The sequence below is a fragment of the Candoia aspera genome, chromosome 1 (assembly GCF_035149785.1).
Source record: "Candoia aspera isolate rCanAsp1 chromosome 1, rCanAsp1.hap2, whole genome shotgun sequence".
NCBI lineage: Eukaryota > Metazoa > Chordata > Lepidosauria > Squamata > Boidae > Candoia > Candoia aspera.
The window spans coordinates 281,548,009-281,575,031 of record NC_086153.1 but is presented as its reverse complement, the minus strand read 5'-3'; the positions used below and the strand labels follow the sequence as shown (position 1 = coordinate 281,575,031).

The window sequence follows — 27,023 nt, the reverse complement described above, 5'->3', positions numbered from 1 at the left end:
ACAGAAATCCCGATCTCACTCTTAGAAGAGACATTTCTGTCACTGTTAAATTCCTCAGTTTTATCCACAACATCCCCAACCAGATAACACATTTCAGACCTCATATTTTCCACAATGTCCTGAATGCCTTGCATAAAAACTTGGTAGGAATCAGAAAGAATCTGTTTAAAATCTCGCTGGAAGTCAGAGAATGTCTGCTTAAAATCCTCCATGTCTCACGCAGTAGATTATGGCATCCCTTAGGAGCTTAACCAGCGAAAGTTGAAGATATGAAAGGATTCTGGAATGTGTTTACATAAGCGAAAGTGAGATATGCAGAAAGTTCCCCAGGGAAAGTAGAAGTAGAAAACTGAAAGTTCAAAACAGCTGATTCAACGTGTAGGAAAATGCTAATAACTGCAAATTTAGTACAAAAATAATAACTGGGAGACAATTATTTACTCTCAATCCTCCTCAATATCTGGAGGGAAAACAAAGTCCAAAACTTAAAAAGATTTTTTTTAAAAATTGATTCCCCAAAATAACACTAAGCACCAAGAGAACCCGCTTCTCCTTGCTGTAGAAAGCCTCTCTTAGGGTACACATACTTAAATTGAGTGATTTAGAAATGGGGTGGCTGGTCTTAGTGTCCCTTTAAGGCTACAGCGTGGCTTGGAAATGGTGATGTCCCAGCTTCCCAGCTAGCTCTTACCAGTTGAGCACGAACACTGTTTGCAATCTTCTGGCGGCAATCAGCCATCTAGAGGACAGATGGTGTGATTCCAGGTGTTTTCAGAAAAACACTCCTGGGCTTCAGGAAAAACCTGCCTGAGCCTGAAAAAACTGCCATGTTGTCAGTTCAGCCCGCTGAGCCTGTGGGCACAGCTGTTCAGTCTGCCATATCCCCACCAGAAGTCCAAAAAATTAAACATATTTTAAATCTCTGAACAATCTGATTTAGATTCCACACTGATTTTTCATTCCCTATTTTTCAGTTTGTACTCTTTTGACCTACACATCCTCAATACTTTTCCCTTCATTTCTCTGCTCTTGTGTGATGTACCTAAACACGATCCTGCCAGTAAACATTATACCTTGAGTCTTAAAGCTTTTCTTCTTTCTTTAGAATAACTTTATAAAAACAACTGTTGAGAGCATTTTGAATTTTTCATGCTATATTTTCTTTGAAACCTATGACATAATCTCTACACACTAAATATACATAATTGATCTGAACTATTGTGGAGATGCTTTCATTTGTATCTCCCCTTCCTTTATTGCACATAATAATTGTTTAGTTCAGATTCAGGGTTCTTTCTTTCTTGTAACAATTTTCAGTTTAAAGCAATCACATTTGAGCCCAGAACTGCCAAACCATTCCCACTTCTATGAAATTCAGAAGACAGATTTAAAATAAGTTCTGTATTTTAATTGATTTATTGAAAGTACTGGTCTTAGATTTTCAGTATCTGTAAAACATAGGTTAAATATAATTAGTAGATAAAATGTTGGTGCTTTCTTCATTTTTTTTATAGTGTCTTGATGCCAACACGTTGAACAAGATGGATAGAACACTGATTTTTTCAGAACAAAATGAAATGGATATGACATCTGGCCACACAATCTTGATTACCCATAACACTGAAATCTGTCAAGAAATTGACAAACCCCAGAAAATAGATTTTGAATCATTTTCACCTGAGATAAAACTGGAAAAAAAATGTTCACAAGTTACTGAAACCAGCTTCTTCAATAGCTCTGTGAAGGTGAATGAGAGTAATTTATCTCAGCAGAAGACAAACCCTGAAAAGATACAGAAAATTAATTTTGGAGAGTTTTTGGAAAGTTTAAGGTCCACTAAGTTGTCTTCTGCACCCTGTAGTGATACTGTTCCTTCAGCTGCAGCAGTTTCAGAAAGAAGCACATATTCTAAGCAAAACATATGTTCTCATTTGCAAGCAGAAAATTGCAACATGACTACTCTCTTTGGAGGACTTGATAATAGGCAACACCGTGTAACCTCTACTCTGTCTAATGAAAAGACCATTCTTTCTGCTTCAAAGCAATTAGGATGTGCTGAAAATATGGATGTGATTACTGCCAATACAGAAGGACTTTTGCCAACTGGCACTAGCACAAGTAGCATGATAAATCAACAGAATCTCAGAAAGGATTATTCAGTCACTCACAGCACAGATAGCTGTACACTAAGGACTTCAAGTTATCACCTTGGTGTTCAGCAAAAGACAAATATGTCTTACAGTGAAATAAATATAAATAACAAGGAAGCAAATATGAACCATAAATCTGCTATCAAGATAACTAGCAGGGACTCCTCACAGTCACAAACTAGTTTTGGAGCTACTACAGGACCTGTGCCTCTTACTTCTGTCACTTCTGTACCAGTTCTCCATGGTGATAAAACTAATTTCTCTGCAGATATGGAAATGACCAAGAATTATACAGATTTAATCTGGGAACTACATTCTAAAGGAACAGATACCCCTCTTCATGGATTAGTTCAAAAACAGAGAAATGATGTTTTCAAGCTAATGGACAGAACTGATTTTAGAGAGATTGATATGGACATTACAAAAAATCGTGTTTCTATGAATTCTTATCTAAATAGTATGCACCATTCTAACTTATTCAGTAAAATGACTGCTGCAGATCAGGAAAATGATCACAATAATATGGAGCTTTTAAATCCAAGAGTAAATCTTAGCTCTGCAAAAAACATAAACTTAAATTCAAGTCAAGTTTCCAAGAGTTTTAAAAAGCAGGTAGAGAGTCCATTACTGGCATGTACTACTGGTGGAATCACTAAGTGGACTAATTCAGCAATAGGAGATAGTACAATTAATAGAAAAATGGGGCTTTTGAACACTACAATATCTTTAATACCTGAACATGAAATTAATACTTTCACTTCCAGTGAGAATATGGAAATAACCAAAACTACAGCATCCTTAATACATAATTCTTTGAGGCCTGTTGGATTCCAAGATATACCACAGCAGTTGACAGGTGCTACTAAGAAAAGTGTAACTGATTCAGATTCTGATAAGATTACGGCATTTCCATTTAGTGAAGATAGTGAAATGGAGATTACCAAGAGCTGTACAGTACCAGTAAATTACAACATGCAGCAGCATGAGAGAACTATTGAAGTGTTTCCTTTAGAATCTGTAGATAAAACTGCTTATACATATAATGATATGGATGAAACTAAGCCCATAACATGTATAATAAGTCAGCATGTAGAAAATTCTGGTGCCCAGATTGTGCAAAAACAAAATAATGAATCTCGTAGAAGAACTGGGTCAACCAAAGATAGGACTCCTGTATTTTCCCTCGATGACGGGAATGAAATGGACATTACCAGGAGCTACACAGTAGCATTAAACCATGATGCTGTCACTTATGCTGAAGATATGCCTATTCTATCAATTGTACCTTCAAATAAAACTATCTTATCTGCATTAAATGATGATGTGAAAATAACTAATCCTATGGCATGTGAAACTGATAACTCTCTTAGAAGTGTAACTAATTTCCTTAATACACCAAAGCAGAATGCAGGAACTGGAAAGAAAAGACTTGAGTCAGGCACTGATAAGCCTGTTGCATTTTCTCTGGATGAAAATGGTAAAATAGAGTTTAGGAAGAACCTTACAGAGGCAGTAGAAAGAGCTCCTCAAGAAGAAACTTTATTTTCTGAAGAGAATACCAACATTAATATATCAAATAATACGGCAGTAAATAAAAGCATGCCTTTTGCTCCAGCAGATAAAACTGTAATGTTTATGCATAATAATGACATGGAAATCACTAAACCAATAAGCATGACATCTATCAAAGATACTGGTTTTGAGGCTTTGCAGTTAAAAAACAAAAAAAATGGCAAAGCAATTCTAGTAAAATCAGCCAAGGAAGGACCTGATGCATGTTTGCTGGATGAAAATGAGATGGAGATTACAAGGAGTCATACAGTAGCATTAAACTATGATATCCAACATACCAAGGTAGCTCCTCAGAAATTGTTTTCAGATCCTACAGATAAAACTAATATGTCTGTGTACAATAATTATGAAACAACTCAATCCACAACTTTTGTTCCTGCAGAAAAAAACACAATTATGCATAATAATGATATGGAAACAACAAAACCTTTATCAACTGAAATTTTAAAAAATAGCGTGAAATCTTTGCCACACAAAAGGAATGGAAATTGTGAAACTACATTAGCAGAATCAGTTAATGTTTTTGCACAACATGGTAATGAAATGGAGATTACAAAATGCCACACAGTATTAGTTAACCATGATAATGTCTCCCATTACAAAAAGACTCCCCAAATATTTGTTCAGAATAATATGGATATTGTAGGATTCCCTACAGTTACCAAAAATGCTGAAGAACATTTTCATAAGACTGAACCAGAAAAGAATGCTGAACGGAAGTCCTCTTCAAATCAAACAGCTAATGAACCAGTGAATGCTAATATGCATGCAGTACTGTTTGATAACAAAACAATTGAATATTGCCAGGCATCTAGCCAATCTAAGCAACTTTTTCCTTTCAATGAGACTAGTGTATTCACATCTTATCAGGGTGGCACAGAAGTTATTAACTTGCTTTCAAATACTATGAGTCGTGGGGATCTGCAGGAATTTAAGAAAGAAATGCCAGAAAAAAATATAGAACAGAGTCATGAAGAAAAGACAAATAATCTGGAAGTTACAAAAAACCGCACAGTTATCAACAATGAACGTAATTGCTATGTGCTGTCTGTTGAGAAACAGATACCAAGCACCTCCAGAATCCTAAAAGAAAAAACAGTTGCATCTTCAGATGATGGGAACATGGAGGTAATTAGCAATTACACAACAGGAACTGAAAGAATATATATGAATGATAGAAATGAATGTGACTTACCTTCCCTTGCTATATCTAATGCTGAATTCTCTTCTTCAGTGGTTGCTTGTGAAAAAAAATTAAATATTGACAAAACTACATCTGAAAAATCCATTGTCCAAGAGCAGCAGAACTTTTTGAAAACTCAACTAGAATTTTGCACAGCTAAAATTAATCATATGCAAGAAATTGTATCAAATGTAGATTCAAATAAAGGGAATGAATTTATATTTTCTATGAAAAGGTCCTCTCTAGAGCCAATCCTATCTGAGGAAACTGCCCTTGATTTAAACAGAGAAAAAAGCAGCCTGTTAGGCAGTGAAAGCAAAACTCTAAAAGATGACCTTAAAAAGTTATCTCAGTCAAGACAACTAGATGATACCACTGTAAAAGCAATGGATGCTCTTCCGTATGATGATAAAATCAGAAAGAAACATGAATGGGGCAGCTTTTCAAAAGATCAGCATAATGACTTAGAATCCAGCCATGTAAATAACTTACTTCCAGTGGAAGAGCGAGTCATTTTACATAAAGGGTCTAGTGTTATTAACAACTGTCCAAAGCTACAAGATGATGAAAAGAAGCTAGAACTTGTTCTATTCTCTTATGATGCTGAATCCAGTCATGGTGAAGAATTGTCACAGCTGATAATGAAGCCGGAGAGCTCCTTGAAATTGAAAGAAGATAGAAGAACTGAATCCAGTGCAATGGCTTCTAAAGCATGGGTAAATACAAGTTCTACTGAGGGTATTCCTCTCAGTGTACCTTTAAATACAGGTAACAGTAAAATAAAAATAATACCCCTGGCTATATTCCCACCTAAATTACCAAATAAAAGAAAATCTGCGCTTTCCAACATAGAAGCTACTGCTGCCGGACTGGAAAAAAGAACAGAAATTCAAGGTTCAGAAGTCTCTTTAGTTACAAAGAGCTCCTCAGACAAAATGACACAGAAATTGGGTCCCTGTTACATAGATGAAGAACTGCTCCCTGCATATGCAGAGGAAGTGGATTCTAATGAGTCTTTATGTCAAGAAGTGCCAGAAAAGTGTCATGATGAGGTAAATGAAAAAAGAATTGTCAATAATGAAATGTTTGAAACTGATCAAAAATTAAAGAGAACAAGAAATCAAGAAAATGAGGACGTTCAAAACGAAAAAAGGTTCAAGTTAGATATGGACTGGAATGATATCACAGAACAAAAGCAGGTTGGTAAAAGATTACTATTTTGGTAAATTCTTATAGTTCTGTGGATTATAAAATAGATACCCAGCATATGGTTTTATTTTAAAAAAAGTCAATAGTATTAAAATTAGCTAAGTAATATTGAAAACTGATTATTTCAGTTGTAGTGCTGGAACCTGTGCTTTGAGGTTAAACATGCTCTTCTAACAAAATTGTGATAATAAATTGGTATTGTAGCTAAAGAAAAGACTTTTATAATCATTATACTTTGCTTTAACCTCTTACCATTTTTTCTCATACATAAAGTCTGTATGTTAGAAGAAAACAATTTTTAACTGTGGAGAAACTTGGATGATTAAAAATAGCCTTTAAGGCTAATCAGAAAGAATTATTTTTGAAGTATTTTTCCTCTTTTCTTTCACTGGTTTTCTGTTATGCTGAATACAATTAATAATTAAACATACATATACCAAATTTGCTAGGATTGTAAAGAGTGATCATAGTTTTGGCTCAGTCCTATTCATATTGACATATATATATTAGTACATAGACTTTGTACTAATACAACATGAACTTTTATTAAATAGTTTTTTATTGTATTTTCTAAAGTAAGAAGCAACATACAGGTACTAAATTTAAGCACAGGTTTTATAGGTAAGAAAGACTCCGTGGGTTGGGAGTGGGAGGCACTGTATTGTGCTGGTTTTCTTCCTACAGGGCCGATTCCAGTCAATGTTGATCAGGAGTGAGAGATTCCACCCTCAGCCCCTACTATGTGGGGTTCTGCAAGGTTCGGTACTCTCTCCACTCCTGTTTAACATATACATGAAACTGCTGGGTGAGATTATCTGTCGCCATGGAGTGAGGTATCATCAGTATGCTGATGATACCCAATTGTACAACTCTGCCCCTGGTGAACTAAACAAAGCTGCTGATATCCTGTCCTGCTGCTGGAGGCTGTGAGGGAATGGATAGGGAACAACAGGCTTCAGCTGAGCCCTAGCAAGACTTAAGTGTCTTTGGGTTTGGGGGCCCTCTGGATTTGGGAAATTACCATCTTTGGTGGTAGATGGGGTTGCACTGCCACAAACAGACTCTGTGCCCAATCTGGGGGTCCTTCTGGACTCATGACTCTTGCTCAAAGAGCAGATAGCAGTCATGGCTAGAAAGGCCTTTGCATAACTTTGGTTGTGTGCCAGTTGTGTCCGTCTCCTGATCAGGAGGCTCTACACTCAATCACTCATACCCTGGTCACCCCCTGAATGGACTACTGTAACATGCTGTACAAGGGGCTGCCCTTGAAGAGCATCCAAAAGCTTCAGCTGGTGCAAAATGCGGTTATGTGTGCTCCTAGAACTGCACACAGATTGGTTGCCAGTCTGCTTCCAGGTTCAATTCAAGGTTCTGATTTTGACCCTTGAAGCCCTACATGGTATGGGGCCAGGTTATCTGAGGGACTGCCTCTCCCCAGTTACATCTACCCATCCCATCAATTCTGACAGGAGGGGTATGTTGTGGGTCCTGTCTGCTAAGACGTTCCCTCTGATGGGACTGGAGAGGAGACCCTACTCCGCCATGGCACCCCCTGTTTGCAGCATCGTTTCCCCTGAGGTAAGATTGGCCCCGACCCTACTGACCTTCTGGAAATCCTGGAATCCCATGGAAATAGGGAGCCGACAAAACGGTTATACTGCATGTAAGATTTTGAATGCACTCCCCCATGGTTTTGTTTATATTTATAGTTTTTTAATGGTTTTGTTTTAATTGTTTGGTTTAAATTGTGCACACCACGCAGAGTCACATACATGAGGTTGGCAGCTATATAAATGTAATAGATAAATAAATTAAAAAGACAGATCCATCTCAGGTTAATTTGCTTAACGCTGGAATATATAGCACTTCAAATGATATAATGCAGTATATTTAAAAACTTCCATTATAACATAATGTACAGTCAGCTTATTTTCTTCTACTGAGAAGAAAGGCCCACTGAATTAAAGGAAGCTTCCTCCTAGGTAAATAAGATAGGAAACCTAACTACTGTAGGTTTCTGTGTATCTGGCTACTGTATACATAATGCATTCCCACTGCAAGTCTAAACGTTGCTTTATATGATATCTACAGCAAAAAATCAAACATGTTAAGTATCTGTAATATTACCTTGTGATTTGATATTTTTGATATTTTGTGAATAATTACTATTTTAATTTTAGACCCTCCATAGCTCAGTGGTACCGCATAACTACACAGAAACTGATGAAAATAAACATATTCCAGAAATGGTGGCCACAGAACTGGAAAAGAAACAAAGCAGCAAGAACAACCTTTTTTATTCACTTAAGGGTGATTCAGATTGCAATAGTAAGATTTATTTCTAACCAAATTAATGACTTGGATAGCTGAGACTGAAGTAAAGGCACTTCGCAGTATTGTATATGCCATGGAGGTTTCTCCTTCAGTTGGCAGAAGGTATCCAGGCTTATTTCAGAGGCAGGCTTATCTACTAGAATTGCCCAGTTTGGGGTAATTTTCTTTTCAATTGTCTTCTGCATCTCTTCGTACTCATATTGTTCAGACGTAGCTCACTCTAAAGATGCTTCTGGGCAGGAATAACAAAACTTTCGGCTCAGTAGACATGTGGAATTTTGCTGCAAAATAGTTGTTATAGGCTTGGTCATTCATAGAATTACTGTTCTACAGGTAATGCCAGTTACAGAACAGTGATTTACCATATAGGATGCTCCATACTACCCCACATAGATACTGTTCCAAACAAAGCACTGGGCTGCAGCTCCTTCCATCTTTCTTTTCTAAAAATGCATACAGCACACTGCAGGCAATAAAGATTATGCTGGGAGGCTCGCTTTTTGAAGCATGCCAGCTTCCTGTTTACTTTTTTTTTAATTGGAGCTTAGCAGGGGACAAGGGAGGTGTTTGTGGCACATTATTTTCAAGGGATCTTATTGGAGATAGCAGCTTTTTGAGGATGGATACAGACAGTCAGAAAGTGAGGGAAGACAATAGACAGACATTGTTAATTTCTTTAAGTTGACTTACCTTTGAACCCAAACCACATTCTCTCTAATGAGTCTTTGGATTTTCTATAATATTCTATATTATGTTTTCTATAATATGATATTAGTCCCCCTTTTTCCATGAATCAGGGTGGGCAAACTGATTATTGGGTTCTCTGAAGTAGGTGGGGCTGACATTGTCTGATCCAGTTTTGAAGAATTTGAGGAGAGCTGAAATGGCTTAAAGGTTAATTTCATTCGTAAAACCAGGAAGGAAGGTTGGTTGGTTGGTTGGTTGGTTCTGCCTGCTCTGGGGTTGTTACTGCCATAACTTTGCAGTTGTGGTTTTAGAAACATAAAGTGAGAAACTGGATGACCTTAAATTTAAATTCTTCTGTAGAAAGATTTCTCCACTCTCACTATATTAGTCATATTATAAGCCCCTATGAGTGGGGTGTCTCTTCTCACTGTGAAGATCTCTAAGATTATCAGGATTTCATAGGAAAAAAAAAATCAATACTCTAACCCAAATAAAGTAAAAATAAAAATCCATTCAGATGCTGATTGTTACTGATATAATCTTTATATAGGATTTTTTTTCCTCCTCTGTCTCACCTATCTTCTAGTTCAACAAAACAATGAACTGGAGACTCAACTTCTCATGAACAGTATTTGTGAAGAAAATTTGCAAGAGGTATATGTTAAAACCTTAAAGCCTTTTTCTTTCAAAACATAATGACATACAGTATAATGAATACTCTTCCTAGTGAAATCTAGCAGGCTTCTCATCCTGTTTTATTAGCTAGATTTTTTTCAAAGTTTGTTTTTGCTGTTTTGCTGAAATTGTGTCTTTCTATTGATTGTTTAATCTTAGATAATTTTTTTATACACTAAATATTTTTTTATTAAAATTGGATTATAGCTCAATGAGTATATTAAAAATCTAATAACAAAATTTTGACTTTTGATTTCAACTCCCAACTAATGATTATGCTTAAATCTTTCAATTTTAGAAGTTGCTGGAAGGTACTATCACAGTCCGTGAATTTTTCACACTTCTCCAAGTCCATGTTTTAATACAGATGCCTCGCCAGAGTCAGCTTCCGCTTAAGGTGTGTGTGTGTAAAATATTTGTGAGTGGTCCCAGGAGCTATGTAGTGATATGAGTAAGTATTTGATTTTAGTATTAAAACAAGCCTAGTGCTTTATATTAGATATTATTTAAGATTCATCAGTGTGCATACTGGACTTCATAGATCTCATCCAGCCATTAAAACAGCCTGCATCTTTATTAACGTTCAGTTCAGCCAAAGTTTAGTCCTATTGTGATAGTTCTAAAAAAGCCATTTTGGAATTTTGGCCTCTTTGGAATTGCTGTAGTTAAGAAAGAAGCAATTAGGTTTTGCTTCTGATTCAATTTTCTGCATTTCTGTTTTCTACATTCTAAACAGGAAAATTTTAATTATATTTCTTCTTAAGAAGCTATATATGTTTTTCTTCTCTATAGCACGCAGTCAACATAGCATCTATCCCAGAAGATGAGATTCTCAGCCAGTGCATCCATCATCCCAAATTACAAGTTTATAATGAAGATTGTCAAACTCTTGTAAAGACAATAGAAGAGTAAGATGTTTCCAATTTTTCTTTAGACCTTATTTTTATTAATATGTACTTAAAACTTGGTATGAATTGCAGTGTTACTGATATCAGTTGATCTCTTTAATGAGTACATTGTAATTCTGTCAGAAATTCTTATAAACAAAGATATTATAAAGTAGAACTGTGCATGAAATAGAAACTGTTTTGTTCTGGGCACAAATAAAGTTCTACTCATTTTGGACTGGCCATCCAAAGCATGGAAGGTTTTGATCTTTGCAGTTTTCAGCCAAAACAATATCCAGAGGGATCCTGGATTGATTTGATGGGATGAGTAGGACAAGACTGATGCATGCTGTTCCCTGTGTCCCCTCCTCCTCTTTTTCTTGACCTGTTCACCAGCCCACCAGCCCCAATCTTCACAGTCCTTTCCCTTTCCTGCCTTACCTCAGGCATTGCCAGTGTGCCAGCACAGCCTATCCCACTGACCTACCTGCACACTGATCTTTCCAGCACCTTCTCTCCCACTCCTTTTTCAGCCCTTGCTTCTACTGCCAGTATACAAAACAGATATACTAACCTGTTTCTTAATTCAGTGGTTTAAGCAGTAAGGAGCAGGCTTCCAGCATCCTATATTCCCTGCCTCTCCTCAGCTGCTGCCACTGATGTCCACACACATCATCACCAAGGAAACCCTTCAGTTTTGGCTTTTTTGCTGGAACACGTATGTTTCAGTCTAAGTCCAGAACAAAACAACCCTATTTTCAGTCTGTGTGCAGACCAAAGTGTCCAACACATGTTTCAGTTTGGGCATGGACCACACAAACCCAATTTTTCTGTGCATGAAATGTTTTGTGCCCAGAACAACATCCCTGTCATAAAGATTCTGGGTTTTTCTGCATTCATTAGAGAGCTAATAACTTGGATTTCTTCTCTCTATTTAGCTTTTTCTATATCCCATATTTGTGCCCACGGAGAAGTTCTGGTAGCTTCTCTAAAATGGGGGTAGGTGGAAAGCAGATATAAACCGTCGATAACTCACCACCTGTGGATTACTCACTATACTATGCAGCACACTAAGGCATTATACAAATAAAATCCCTGAGAAAAATCAAACAATTGTAATGCAGATACTAGAAATGATTTTTTAAAGGAAGTATTCCATAATCACATATGTGCTGCCCCACTAAAAGCCTGCTTTCTTGCTGTATAGTAGAATCCAGTAAAGAAGCCTTTATGGAAATCCTCAAGATTAGAGCTGATTACAAGGGTGATGTAATATGTCTATCAATAATAATCCTTGTTCCCTTCTGTGAATAGTTCTACAGTCTTTTTAGTGTTTGGACATGTAGGCAAAGCAGAAGTGAGTGAAAATACAGGTAATTATCTTTAAGCATTATGAGTGAAATCTAGCAGATCTGTGTAACAGAAAGTTGAGAGATCCAAGTAAGCTGTAGATCAACTAGACTGCTAGTTAATAGATGTTCAAGATGTTGCACAACAGCAGAACCTCTTGGAAGCAAGCTATTTTTCTTTAGAAAGCTTTATATGGATAATTAAATAGAGAAGGGTCCCCAAAGCTCTTGTAAGCTGTTTCTTTCCATATTACGGTATCTGAAACATTTCTTTATAAACGTCTGAAAATCTTGCAGTGATACTGCAGGAAACGTTAGTAGAGCCACCCTTTATTTTACTGGATCTCAGCCAAGGTAGATCAACCAGCTGGCCAGGGGCGTTAGGACACAAGACAACAGACAATGAACAAGAGGCTGGAATTGAGAATCCGGCAGACTGGGGGTTTGAAGCACCGATGAACTGCAGCACGATAAAGCAAGCCAGGCAGTCTTGAGAACATCGAGATAGAGATTATAGCAAATTAACTGACCATCCCTTCCTAACCGTCCCAGGATATAATTAGGCTATTAGGGATCCCTAAATGGTGAATGGTGGGCCCCTTCAGGTATGAGAGACGTGAGAGGGTGCCCAGGTTTGGATGGGTAGTGCATGAACACTCACCTTCTTGAGTGAGAGGCAAGAGGTGAGGAGTAGTGGTTGGGTAGCCCCCCTGCTGACTAGTGAGAGAAGCCGAGGGGGGGGCACAGTGTGTGAGTGTGGGCAGTGGTTGGGCTTTACCAGTGCTGAGAGCGTGAGCTGGTGCACTGGGGGGGCCCACCATTGCCCTGTGATTGAGTTGTGTGGTTGTGTGAACGAATGGAAGGGTCCCTATCCTTAACCAGCGATCTTAGGAGTCCAGGAGTGGGGGCTAATGGACCTCGAGATCCCGGGGGTTGTAGGGCGAGGCAGGTGATTGAGGTGGTGACAGGTAGGGGACGATATGACGGGAGCCAGAGGGCGGGTCATCATAGAGGAAGACGCCCCCAGTGCTTGTTACCTGTGGCGTGTTCCGGCCCTCTGTGCTCAAACCCGGGCCCTGGACAGTGGACTCGTGGTTGTCCTGACTTTCGGCTGCTGCTCTGTAACGCCAGGTCAATAAACAACAAGGCCCCCCTCATATGTGACTTGATCACAGAAGCGGGGGCAGACCTGGCATGTATTACTGAAACCTGGCTGGGTGTTGAAGGAGGCGTTGCTCTTTTGGAGATATGCCCAACTGGGTTTCGAGTCTGGCATCAGCCGCAACCTCAGGGCAGGGGAGGAGTGGGGGCTGTTGTCATCCGAGAATCCCTAGTGGCCGTCAGGGGCCCTGCTCCACAAGTGGCCAGGTGTGAGACCCTGTTCTTCAAGCTGGGTTCTCGAGAACAGTTGGGAGTTCTGCTACTGTACCAGCCTCCCTGTTGCGTAGCGACCTCCCTGCCTGAGCTGCTGGAGGCCATCTCAGGTTTGGCAGTGGAGTTCCCCAGGCTTATGTTGTTGGGGGACTTCAATCTGCCTTCCTTGGGGCGGGCCTCGGAAGCAGCCTGGGAGTTCATGGCTACCATGGCAGCCATGGGCCTGTTCCAGATTATTCAGGACCCAACTAGAGACAGTGGCCTCACCCCGGACCTAGTTTTCTTGTCGGAGCAGTGGCAAGATGATCTGAGGGGAGAATTACAGCTTTCCCCTTTGTCAGGGTCATGGATCATGCCCTGGTGGCCTTGAGATTCTCTCGTGCCGCCCCCCTCCGCAGGGAGGCAGGACCCATTCGATTGATCCGCCCCTGGCGACTGATGGACCTGGCTGGGTTTCAGAGGGAGCTGGGGCTTATATCCGAGTTTCTCCTGCACAGTCCAGTGGAGGCCCTGGCTGCTGCCTGGAATAGGGAGGCAGCCAGAGCCTTGGACAGGATCACGCCTGTGCGGCCTCTCTTGCCAACTCAAACCCGGCACTCCCCGTGGTTTACGGAGGAGCTCAGGGTTTTGAAGAGGGTTAAGAGACGCCTAGAGCGCCGCTGGAAGAAGACAAAAGCCGAACCTGTAATGATTGCCTATTCTGACATACTCAGCCTCACAAGCAGGTTCTTAATGAAAACTGATTTATTGAAAGAATAGTGTGCAAATACAAAGAAAGCTGAAAATGAGCAAAAGCGCGCCAAATACAAACTAAAAACCCTCGCTTCAAACCCGGTTCCGCCCTCGCTCCCGCTTAGCAACCACCCCCTCCCAGGTGTTAGCAACAGTTGCCCACATTGGCCTGAGAAAGTAACCTTGAAGACATTCCATAACCCAAACATACATTCCACAGTTACAGTAATGAGATTACAGCCTGGCACGGCTGGAAATCTCCACTCTGCAAACACGTATCAGGAAAGCGACATGCGAAACGTTACGATGTATTCAGAACATCGGAACGATGAACATGACAGAACCCGACCAAACACAAGCTAGAGCCGCGATTAAGGCCTACCTTGTGGCAGTAAGAGCAATGAAGCGCCAGTACTTCTCTGCTCTTATTGCATCTGCAGATTGCCGCCCGGCGGCCCTGTTTAAGATTACCCGATCACTTTTAGGGAAAGGGGAGTCAGATTTCCATCTACAGGGCCATGCGGAGGAATTTTTGTGGCACCTGCAGGATAAAATCGCTCGGATCTGGACCAAGTTAGACTCCAAGCGTGAGACAGAGTCGGAGGAGATACCCAGGGAACGTACTTACCAGGTTATCTGGGACCAGTTCAATCCTGTTGAACCCGAGGAAGTGGACAGGATCCTTCAGACTATAAATGCTACCACATGCCAATTAGATCCATGCCCCTCCTGGCTGGTGAAAGCAGCACAGGAGGTGACATGTGGCTGGGTCCAGGCGATGGTAAACACATCCTTGAGAGAGGGGGTGTTCCCAGCAGCCTTTAAGGAAGCGCTAGTGTGCCCCTTCCTCAAGAAACCATCGCTGGACCCTACTATACTGGACAATTTTCACCCAGTCTCCCACCTCCCCTTTTTGTGGAAGGTGGTTGAGAAAGTGGTGGCTTTGCAGCTCCAGAGGATTCTGGATAAAACGGATTATCTAGACCCCTTTCAGTCAGGTTTCAGGCCCGGTTATGGGACAGAAAGGGCATTGGTTGCACTTATGGATGACCTCTGGCGGGAGCGAGATGGAGGCAGTGCATCCATCCTTGCTCTTCTTGACCTCTCAGTGGCTTTCGATACCATTGACCATAGTACCCTTCTGGACTGACTTAGGGAGTTGGGGGTGGGCGGTGTAGTTCTGCGCTGGTTCACCTCCTTCCTCCAGGGTTGGTCCCAGTCGGTGTTGATAGGGAGCGAGAGATCCAGCCCGCGGCCCCTCCTTTGTGGGGTGCTGCAGGGTTCTGTACTCTCTCTGCTCCTTTTTAACACCTACATGAAACCACTGGGTGAGATCATCCGTCACTATGGGGTGAGGTATCATCAATATGCAGATGATACCCAGTTATACATCTCCATCCCGGGTGAAGTAAGTGATGATGTGGCGCCCTTTCCGAGTACCTGGGGGCTGTGTGGGCCTGGATGGGGGACAACAGGTTGCGGCTGAACCCGGGGAAGACGGAGTGGCTGTGGATTAATGGCTCCTCGATTTCTGGGAAATTGTCATCTTTAATTCTGGATGGGGTTGCACTGCCCCAGACAGACCCGGTGCGTAACTTGGGGGTCCTCCTGGACTCACGGCTCCTGCTTGAAGAGCAGGTGGCAGCCATGGCTAGGAGGGCCTTTGTGCAACTTTGTGTTGTGCGCCAGTTACGTCCCTTCCTGGAGTGAGAGTCCCTTCGAACGGTCACTCATGCCCTGGTTATCTCCCATATAGACTACTGCAATGCGCTGTACATGGGGCTACCCTTGAAGAGTATCCGGAAGCTACAGCTGGTGCAAAATACAGCTGCGCGGGCGATCTTGGGTTTCCCAAGATCAGCACATGTCACTCCTTTGCTCCGCGAGCTGCATTGGTTGCCAGTATGCTTCCGGGTCCAATTCAAGGTGTTGGTTATCACCTTTAAAGCCCTGCATGGCACGGGTCCAGGTTACCTAAGGGACCGTCTCCTCCCCATCACATCAGCCCGTCCCACCCGGTCGTATAGAGAGGGTATGCTACGGACCCCATCTGCAAGAGAATTCCATCTGGCGGGGTCCAGGAGGTGGGCCTTCTCTGCAATAGCACCTGCCCTTTGGAATATCCTTCCCCCGGAAGTGAGATTAGCTCCCTCCCTCCTGGACTTTAGGAAACAGCTAACGACCTGGTTCTGTAATTATTCCTGGGGCGGGAGGGAGAGTAGCCATTTTTGGGGATGGTTCGTTTCTTAGAAGAACCCAGTTCTGCCTGCAAATCATAAAGAACTTTTAACCATCAAGGTTTTTATTATATTTATTTTATCTGTATTATAGGGTTTTATAGTTTTATATTTTTATCTATCTTTTATTGTAAACCGCCCAGAGTCCCTTTTGGGAGATGGGCGGTGATAAATTTGATTAATAAATAAATAAATAAATAAGGTGTTTCTGCTTTTATATGTTTCTGCTTGAGTTTTAGAGGAGGTTTAGTTGTCATTATCATCTTGTAATCAAGATATGTAGCTAATACACTTCCCGTCTTTTAGAACTGCTGCAGCAGTTCTAACTAACAGAAATAGAAACCTATCTGCAGACTTTATTTATTTATTTATTTATTTATTTATTTATTTATATTTCAGATTAAAACATCATGCAGCTGACCAAGATAAACTTCTGGTGAACGTGCATAAAAGTTTATGGGAAGTAATGAGAACTTGTTCAAATGAAGAGGTATAGACAACTGACTTGTTCTGCTTAATTGTAGCTATTAGGATATGTCAATATCCTACCTTCATTTATGAATATTTGGCTGTTTCTTCACTGCTGTTTGTATAAGAATTGCTCCTATATGCTCACTTTAAAAAAAATTATTTAAAAGAATATAAATGAAAAAAGTATAAATAAAAGAGAAAGATGTAAGAAAACAAAATAGAATGTACAGATAGTTAGCTTTTTAGGAGGTAACTAAACTAAACTCTTTTTAGGAGGAATGGTATTTTAATCCTCTGTAAATACAAAAATAAATTCCTTTTACTTTTATTGTTCACCAGATGCGAAATTTAGATGCTTACAATAGGTCTTGCAGAAGCAGACATTTCTACCAATTCCACAAAGTTCTGCCAGATTCTCAGAAAAAAACACTACCAAGGATAAGGAGGTTTCATTAAACGGGATAGGCTATAATGTTGAAGTGAACGCGGAGGTATCCTTAGAAATTGAACAGAGGCTTGTGAGGACCTGTTCTTCCCAAATCCTCTACACCATAAAGTTAATTCAGCAGATTCCACCAGCTCATTTTGTACTATTTTCAGGAATTCAGAAGAACTGTTTTGGAAAAGGTAGATGAGAAGATTTGTTTCTGATAGTTGTTTGGTGTGGCCTAAATTTGAATTCAATCCATTGTGACTCTAGCATGCTGCTGGTGAATTATCAGCTAAGGAAAATGTTTAATTTTACTGCAGTTGAGAGGCTTTGGCACTGAACTGAACAAAATGAAATCCTGTTTCACCAAGAAAAGTAAAGTTCTTGCTCACAAAGGAAAAGCAAAATTATATGTGAAGTTGGTGCACCATGCAAAGGTAAATTGTTTAAGGTATCCAATGAGATATAACTGTTGACAATTTTAATTATTAAGAATTCTATTTTTTGTATCATACCCTCTTTATGAGCTGTCTTCTTTTTTTCTCCACTATGCAATTCTATAAGATAGGATGGTCTGAAATATAATAGCTTGTTCCCAGAAAAACAAACAAAGCACATTGTGGCTTAACATTCAGTATAATCCAGGCTGCTGACTATTCCAAGGTGAAATTTATATCTGAACAGGGATTTGAATTCAAGTTGTCCTGTCCCAAATCAAACATGACTTGGGTAAATTCAGAACTCGCAAATAATACGTAATATAGCTCAATATTCCCCAATAGAATTTTTCCCTATTCTTCTTGTTTTGACATAATTGGGACTACTATTTTTTAAATAGTTTTTATAAACAATAAAATAGAGATTCACAATTCATGTAGATGAATTGTGGGATACTAGTTGCATCTAAACTTAAACTTGCAATGATATAATGTGGGTGGCCTACTACAATTACTAGCATTGTTCAGTATTACACGGCTAGCTTTTCTCTCCCTAATAGCACAAAACCCATTCTAATCTTCTCATACAAAGAACGTAACAAAAAGAATAACAAATGCTTCGTTTTCTTAATTTTTAGTATGTCACTAAGTACAGTAGACTCTCAGTTAATTGGCACCCATGGGGATTGGTAGATGCGGGATAAATGCAGTTTCTGGTTGCTTGAGAGTTACTATTACACCCTAACACCCACCAGATGGCAGCAGAGAGATACAGATTTTTTTTTGCCGTTGCTTGAGAGTGCCAGTTTTTTTCCGGTTCGATTTTTGTGCCAGTTGCTTGAGAGTGCCGGTTGCTTGAGTTCTGGTTAACTGAGAGTCTACTGTAGTATATTCCATGGTGGACATTACCATTTTCATTTGGCATACGATAAAGAGACTAGAGACCCTGATTATGCTGCCATTAAATATGTGTATGTGTCAGATCTGTCCTTTGGTTGATACATGACCCAACACATTATGTAGTAATTGAATTACATTTTTTATTTTGGAGTTAGCAATCAAACTATATTAGATGGCATTGTCAAGATTAACTTTAGACGTACTATAATATAAATATTACATTACAAATAAAAATTATGTTCTAAATGTCCTTTATTATATAAGCTGCAATGTGAAAAACTACAATCAAGATTAGCTAAAATGGATGAACTTCTGAAAGAAATGGATAGCTGTCTTTTTGCTCTGGAGACAGGTACAACTTCAAAACTTTTAGACAATTTGGTTTTCTTAAAGAGTTACTATCAGTTGCTTACTTTCCTTAATTTAGACACAAACCTCTATTACATGTGGACAACCCATGGTCTCCATAAAGTTTTGTGCCATAGCTTTTATTTATATTTTCTTTATCAACTAGAGAAGGCAAAAGAATTATTCCTGTATAAAATTATATTTGGCAGGCTTAGAACATACTACAGTATTTCTTCTACCCCAAACAGAGGGAGCAAACAAGTGGGGAGAGGAATAGCAATAGGTTTTGAAGGACTTAGATGCATTATAAATTTGATGTTTTAATCTCATCCCTGTTTGTACTAGATACTTAAAATTAGTCTGGAACTCAAGTATTATAAAAATACTGTTTCTGAATGACATTTCCCACTTTATCATTAATGCATTATACAAATAATCCACAGATGCCGCACTTAGTTTAAACAAATTATCTTACTAAATTTGTACAATTCTATGACAGACAAGAATGAGAAACAATTGAAAAATCATGACCCCTGTTTATTTAATCTGAGTTGTAGTATGCTGATTAATTTTCACAGTGTTTTATTGATGCTAATATAATTGATTGATAGGGTGACTACAATGTGATTTTTCTTTTATAATTTGTCAAACTGATATTATTTTTAAAAAATAACAGCAATGTCAAGAAAAAGATATGCAGCTAGATGCTGACCTGCAAAATGAACATTCTGATTGTAGCACCTTTGGCTTCTCTGTATATTATTAATGACAGATGAACTAACTTATTTATAAGTGGAACATCCTGAAGTTAGTTTCTGTGTTGCAGTGATATAAATGTACACCAATCCTCCCAAAACCCATGCAATGTGATCACCTGTTGGAAGTTTTCTTTTTTTTTTTTCTCAGAATGATATCAATCTGTAGGCACAATATAGTAAAAATAAAAGCTGTATCTATAATTTATTCTTACCTGAAACGTTTTAGCATTTCTGTTTTCTCTTTAAATAAAACTACCCAATTTCTGGGATATAACTGAAACTTCAAAATTGGAAGCATACTGTCCTATCTTAAAGCGAAGAAACATGCTGAGACAGTATCTTGGTGTCTAGTGTTTATTGTCCTACTCTACTAGACAGAAAATTCTGCCAAACTGAAAGGCCGTGGGAAATCTTCACAGATAAACTCAAGAATCAAGGCAGGTCTGCTCTAAGTTTCTTCGAAGGAAAGTTCAAAGCCTCTAAACTACACATGCGTTTTTCCCCATGGATAGGGGCCCCCTCCTGCTCACCATCAGTATTCATGACACATATTACTTTAAAAAATGCATTTCCTACTAAATTGTCTGATACATATGTTATAGTTTTGGATTACATGTCCTTGTTAAACATTACCTGATGTTTAGAAACTGCTATTCTGGATGATCCTGAGTTGGATGCCAATTATGCCACTGCAGAATATGAGTCCAAAATGACACACATTGAGAAAGGTAAGCAGGCTTTCTTTAAAGGTAAAGTTTTCCCTTGACATAAAGTCCAGTCGTGTCCAACTCTAGGGGGCGGTGCTCATCTCCGTTTCTAAGCCTTAGAGCCGGCGTTGTCATAGACACTTCCGGGTCATGTGGCCAGCATGACGACTCAGAACGCCGTTACCTTCCCGCCGAAGCGGTACCTATTGATCTACTCACATTTGCATGTTTTCGAACTGCTAGGTGAGCAGGAGCTGGGACTAGCAACGGGAGCTCACCCCGCCGCGCGGTTTCGAACCGCCGACCTTCCGATCAGCAGCTCAGCGGTTTAACCCGCAGCGCCACTGCGTCCCTGGGAGGCTTTCTTTAATTAAATGATATAAAATATTTGGAATTAATTTTGAATAGATGATGGTGACATTTGTAATAAAAGGTAAAGGTAAAGGTTTCCCTTGACGTAAAGTCCAGTTGAGTCTGACTCTAGGGGGTGGTGCTCATCTCCGTTTCTAAGCCTTGGAGCCGGCGTTGTCCATAAGGACCCGTCCGTGGTCATGTGGCCAGCATGACTGCACGGAACGCCGTTACCTTCCCGCCGAAGCGGTACCAATTAATCTACTCACATTGGCATGTTTTCGAACTGCTTGGTGTGCAGGAGCTGGGACTAGCAACGGGAGCTCACCCCGCCGCGCAGATTCGAACCGCCAACCTTTCGATCGGCAAGCTCAGCAGCTCAGCGGTTTAACTTGCAGCACCACCGCGTCCCTGACATTTGTAATAGTGTTCTGTAAAAAAATGTTTCAGGCCTACAAGACCATTGGGCTCCATTATTGCTTAAAAATAAAGATTATACTATTTTAATAGGATTCCTCCTGTGATTATATTGGTTTTATGATTCCTCAGCACAGAAATATTTTATATACTATTATTGTTTGACTATTTTTGCTGTTTTAATCTTGTTTACATATGGTAGAATTGTAAACCATTCAGAATCTCTTGATGATTGGAACATCATACAAACCTGGTAAAATAAACTGTGATGACATTCCTACATGGAGACTACCATAAAGTAGTATTTGAGGTACATGAAATCTACTGGTGCCTGTCTGCTAGTAGAATGTGCATCACTAGCCAGAATTTACCTTTCTGACAGCCGATCAGGAGTATGCTTTGGATAGCTGGATCATGTCATGTTCAATGTTGCTCGTGTTCTGAAAAGCTGTGGTTGGTTTTACCCCCTAATATATGTACATTTGGGTTATATGCTATGAACCAAATGCTTCCAGGATCATCATGATCAGATTCATGTACTCTTTTTCAGGCCAAAGCCTACATTTAGTGTTTTCCTGGCATGCCAGAAGGACACTGCAAAAGGTTAAGGGCCAGGACAAAAACTGAGCTTAAATGTAACTAAATACAGTTAATATAATCATTTCCAATATATTTAAGAATTATCCTCTTCAATTAAATTAAAAATTACAGTTTGTTTTACCCAGTTCTTAATCCATGACTCCAATTGCAATACATTATACCAAGATATTTTACTCTGTCCAAATATTCCCTTTATATCCTCTTTATTAGATACTTTACTTAATCAATCCTTTGATCTTAATACCCCAGCTCACTCCATATCGTTTATTAATCCTGCCTTAAGATTCTCTGGGAATTTTTCTAAATCTACAATTCGAGTCAATAGTGATATTCCTGGACTAAATATTTTTATTTTTATACCAAATCTGTAAAGTAGCATTACTTATGGGTTTTTTTATTTCACTAAAACGTTTTTTGTTTTGTATAAAAAGAAAACAATCCTTATCACTTATCTCCCCTAACTCCATTTCTCCCCAGATCAATTTTTCTGGTCCATATATCATATTAGGAACATATCTCATTTGATTAGCTATATAGTACATATTAATATTTGGAATACCTAACCTTCCTTCTTTCTGGGATACATACCATAACTTTTTATTTATTCTTGATTTTTTATCTCCATTACAAAAATTACAGTTTGGCAAGAACATTTCAATGGCTCTGAGGCCTGTGCATAAAGTGTTGCATGAGAGCACTGCAGGATGCAGTGTGTGTGTGTGTGTGTGTGTGTGTGTGTAGGACAGTCATACCCAAATTGTTTCCATGTAATCATTCAGTTCAAGGCGCTTCCACATAAGATTATGTACCAATTTGAAACCAGTTCTGGATCTCTCGTCCCACAGGAGATGTTGGTTGCCTTAAGCAGCTGAACTGATGTATTACTGGCTTACCTGCATTGTATTTAAGTATAGCAAAATTAATATTTCCTTTGAAATGCTGCAGCTGTTGATTTTGTGGATGGTCTGTTTTCTTGTCTGCAGAAACTGTTACCTCACCTGGCTCCTAAGCTTCAGCTGTCCTAGCAGATCTTTCAAGATTTGCATGTCCCCTGCCCCCTTTAAGAACCACTCAGAATTTTTTTGCAATGACCAGACAAACACATAAAATATGAAGTAAGAATATGCAGGCAATTTTATTTATTTTATTTCCCTTGCAGTGGGGAAAGTGAAATAACCTTTTTCTTTCCAGGTCCTGCAGCAGTTTAGGATGGGACACTTGTTCTCAGTATTGTGCAAAATTGGCAGCCACGAATACAATTGCAGATTAGCTTCACCTACTTTTGAGGGATTGGAGAGTGGAAATTACAGCAGTGTGGAAGTATCTATAACTTTGTTTTAGGAAGAAAAATGGGACTGTTTGGGACCAGACCTGCTGAATTAGAATGAACAGCTATGCTTGTACTCTATTTCTGGATTTTTGATGTATTTTTCTTCATTTTTAGAGCTAGAAAACTACAAAGCCCAAGAAGACATTCTTCAAAGGTAATATTTAGCAGTCAAATGATCCATATTTACAACCTGTAAAATATATATGTTTTTAATACTATTTTATCCACATGTTGCATTCTTACAGAAATCAATCAGATCTCAGAGATCAAAAACAACAGATAATTGCTGAAATCAACCATCTTCAAAGATACGCAAGAAACTGTCAAGAACTTACAGAGAAATACAAGTAAGTAAATTAAAGAGAATTTTACTGTAATGATATTCACCATCCAATTAGTTCTGTCCCAATATATGCTGTCCCTATTTGGAACTTAACTGTGATTACAAGACAGGGTCTCATTTGACAGGGAATTGTCTAAAATTTAATTTTAGTTTTAATTTTAATTTTTGTTTCATGACTGCTATTCACTCTAATTCAGGGCTGATGTAGTATAATTTCTCCCTTTAAAAGACTACCTGGTAAAAAATAAAAGCTATCTAGGAAAATAAAACTCATGCGTTTTCGAATTCTGGTTAAAATACCAAGTTCTCTGTTTCAAGAGTATTTGTGTGTGTGTGTAGGGAACTCTCTGCACAGTTTTGAAGTTAAGTGATCAGCGTTATGATATCAGTTAACCTAGCTGATTTAATCTTAAAATTAAAGAGACATTGCTATTGGTAGAAGTTCTCTCCTAATCTGTAGAAGTCTGAGGCTTTGGGATTCTCCTGCTTTCTTCCTGGAATTTTATGAGAAGGTTCCTCTTCCATTTGGAACCTATATTTTCTTCACTTTTCTTCCCCAAGAAAAAAGTATCTTAAAGAAATACAGAACTGATTAGTAGCACTAGCAGCCTAGTCTAGAAGCACTTTACCACTTTTCAAAAGTGGAGAGAGCATTAACAGCAAATATTAATACATGTGCATGTCTTGTCTTTCCAAATGTTTCCTCTTTAATTAACCTGTGATTATGTAATGTTTTCTTCTTGCAGCTTCTCTGAGTGGGTAATGAAGGAATGGAATGATCACCAGGCAGTGTTCACGTTCCTTTATGATTCTATTGAGCTCACTGTTGGACTTAAATGTCCCTTAGGTAAGCTGCAAAATAGCAGGAACTCTTACCTAGCTTATACAGCACTACTATGCGAAATATTTATGTTAAAATTATTTGAGTTTAACTGTTCGTTGTGGCTGTTTTTTGGCTATTTGGTACCACTGTTTTGTGAAATTATGTTTTTATTGTAATAAATTACCATCAGTGCTACATTTGCACTAGAAGGATAGGTTGTAAATACTGAAGGATCAGCCTGTGTCTAAACAGGACAACTTCAGATTAGGGTAGAGGCTTACATGATCAGTTGTCTCTCCATATAACTATTCCTCAACATCAACAACATGCATAGGAGGTTATCCAGTTTACTCATGGATGTATAAATCTGATACATACAACACACTAAGCCATAGTATTTGTCATACAAACTCTATACATTACTAGAAATGGAGTAGCCCAAACCTCATTTTGAGATACTCTTCACTCTGTGTGTGCTTTTTCATAGATGATGCTACTTTCAGAAACAAGTTCTCTTGGGAGATTGTTAGTCTGAATTTTGAATCATTATTGGATGGTAAGGCTGCAATGTTTTATGATCTTAAGGAATTTCCAACTCTTAGTGTGAAACATATTGCTGAAATGGAAGGAAATAGGAAAAGCAAGCTGATATAAGGAATCTTTGCTTTCTCATAAATTTTAATTATATTTAAGACAGCCAGTCTGGTGTAGCGGTTAACGCACCAGGCTGGAAACTGGAAGACTGTGAGTTCTAATCCCATTTTAGGCATGAAGCCTAAGTGACTTTTGGCAAGTCACTCTCTCAGCCCTAGGAAGGAGGCAACGGCAAGCCACTTCTGAAAACATTGCCAAGAAAATTTGCAGGGACTTGTCCAGGCAGTCACCAGGTGACTCAAAGGCACCCCCCGAAAAAGTTTTGTTTAGATAGTAATCAGTCTACAGTCAAACTATTAACAATAGACAAATAACTCTTAAAGCAAAGGTAGTAATGCATATCAAATTCAGTTAAGCTACTAAAGTAATTTAGAAGAATTTGTTGTTGATCAAGTTCAGCTTTTCTTGGATTCTTAAAGTAGCTAAAAAAAGTAGGAAACAGGTGATAAATATTGCCAACATAGGATGTTGGATGTGAAAATAGCATTAATGCAGGGCTGGATGTAGCAATTTAAATCAGCATGGGATTCACTCAGGGTTAGCTGAACTCTAATACAGGGCTCGTATCAGTTTTGCTGGTATCTGTGGCTTTTATTCTAAAAAGGCAAATCTATCTTTGGCCTGTGCTACTTTTAGACTGCAGGTGGATTAACTATTTTTTTAGTGGTCAGCTAATTAGCATAACATGAAATGATTTGAATATAACTGAATTTCTCATAATAATTTGTTACTTTTGCTTGGTGGTTTTTACAGAAACAAAAGCTTTGCCTACTGCAAAAATTGTGCATAAGCTCATCTTTCAGTTTATTGATAGTCAAAATTCATGGCAAGAGAAATGCTCAACAGTGTATCACCTTTCTCAGGTAAGGAAGCTAATTATAAGGAAGCCTAGAATTTGTACATTAATATAGAGTAAAGCAGACATGAGAGCAAAGCCCTTAAAACTGTGTCCTAAATCAAATTTATTATCTGCTGGTTTACTTTCCAGAAGCTTGTGGGATAAATAAGGAAGTTAGAAATTTATAGTGAAGTGTATACCTTCTTGGAAAAACTGTGGGTATTACTCTAATGGATAATTATGGGTTGGAGTATTACTCTTTGGCTTAGTAGCAGTGGCACTTATCTGCTTGATTGCCTTTAGTTATTTAAAGAAGCAAAGTAATGCATTTTTCTTATAATTTACTTTATTGTTCTACATACTGCTTTGAGAGTGCTTTTAAGGTAGAAAAGCCATACATTACAATATACTGAGCCATATATTACCATAACGGGTTAGTTCCAGGCACTTATTTTGCCAAGAGACAACTGCTATCAGGAGAATTCAAAAAGCATAAACTAGGAGGGAGGCAGAGGTAGCCAATTACCAGTTCCCAATGCACTGCAACCTCTGCTACTATTTTCCACATATTCCAGAGAGTGGAGATGGTGATGATGATGATGATGATGATGATGATGATGATGATAGAATACTGCAGGAGGGAAGACTTACCAGATATTCTTCATGAATTTTACAAATAAAATTCCTCTGTTGGATTAAAAGCCTTCTACAGATAAAAACAACCCTTCCATTCATGGGAAGCAGAACCCAGATCCAAGCACAATCAGATCATTTGTAAAATCGTAACTTCTTAAATGCTACACTGAACTTAAATGCAATTTAAAATAAAAGAGTGTAGTGTTTGTCATAATTCTTACGTAATGTGGATATTTGGTTCCCATCTTTAAAATGTGTGACCTCAGAATTTGGTTGCTTTTCTTTGTTGAGAGAGGCACATTTAGAAGGAAATGTGTTACTAGAACTTTATTCATTAAAAAAAGGTGATTCCTAGCATTCTAAATGCCTTTCCCACTCACTGCATTACTGCACAGTCACAGTAATCCTTGATATGAGGCACAGCAGTGAGTGGCGTATTTATTCCAATATACACCTTTCAGACTCCTCAGTTCTATTGCCCCAAACAAGGTTTTATTGTCTGGAATGAATTCCAACTGTATCACTTCTTCTCTAGCAAACAAAACATCTCAGAGTATTTTCTTGTCAGTTCTTTTTGTATCACCTAATGAC

General features: G+C 38.8%; 1 protein-coding gene across 1 annotated transcript in view; it reads left to right on the top strand.

The window, feature by feature from the left end:
• Positions 1–27,023, top strand: part of KNL1 (kinetochore scaffold 1) — a 36,987-nt gene that overhangs the window by 8,791 nt on the left and 1,173 nt on the right. Inside the window, exons 7-20 of the mRNA XM_063288736.1 lie at positions 1,515–6,104; positions 8,295–8,442; positions 9,722–9,789; positions 10,109–10,207; positions 10,603–10,718; positions 16,789–16,879; positions 17,611–17,727; positions 18,892–18,979; positions 20,378–20,461; positions 23,253–23,292; positions 23,384–23,485; positions 24,228–24,328; positions 24,792–24,860; positions 25,712–25,821. Coding sequence (XP_063144806.1) covers positions 1,515–6,104; positions 8,295–8,442; positions 9,722–9,789; positions 10,109–10,207; positions 10,603–10,718; positions 16,789–16,879; positions 17,611–17,727; positions 18,892–18,979; positions 20,378–20,461; positions 23,253–23,292; positions 23,384–23,485; positions 24,228–24,328; positions 24,792–24,860; positions 25,712–25,821 — 5,823 coding nt within the window. The remainder of the gene's footprint in view (positions 1–1,514; positions 6,105–8,294; positions 8,443–9,721; positions 9,790–10,108; positions 10,208–10,602; positions 10,719–16,788; positions 16,880–17,610; positions 17,728–18,891; positions 18,980–20,377; positions 20,462–23,252; positions 23,293–23,383; positions 23,486–24,227; positions 24,329–24,791; positions 24,861–25,711; positions 25,822–27,023) is intronic.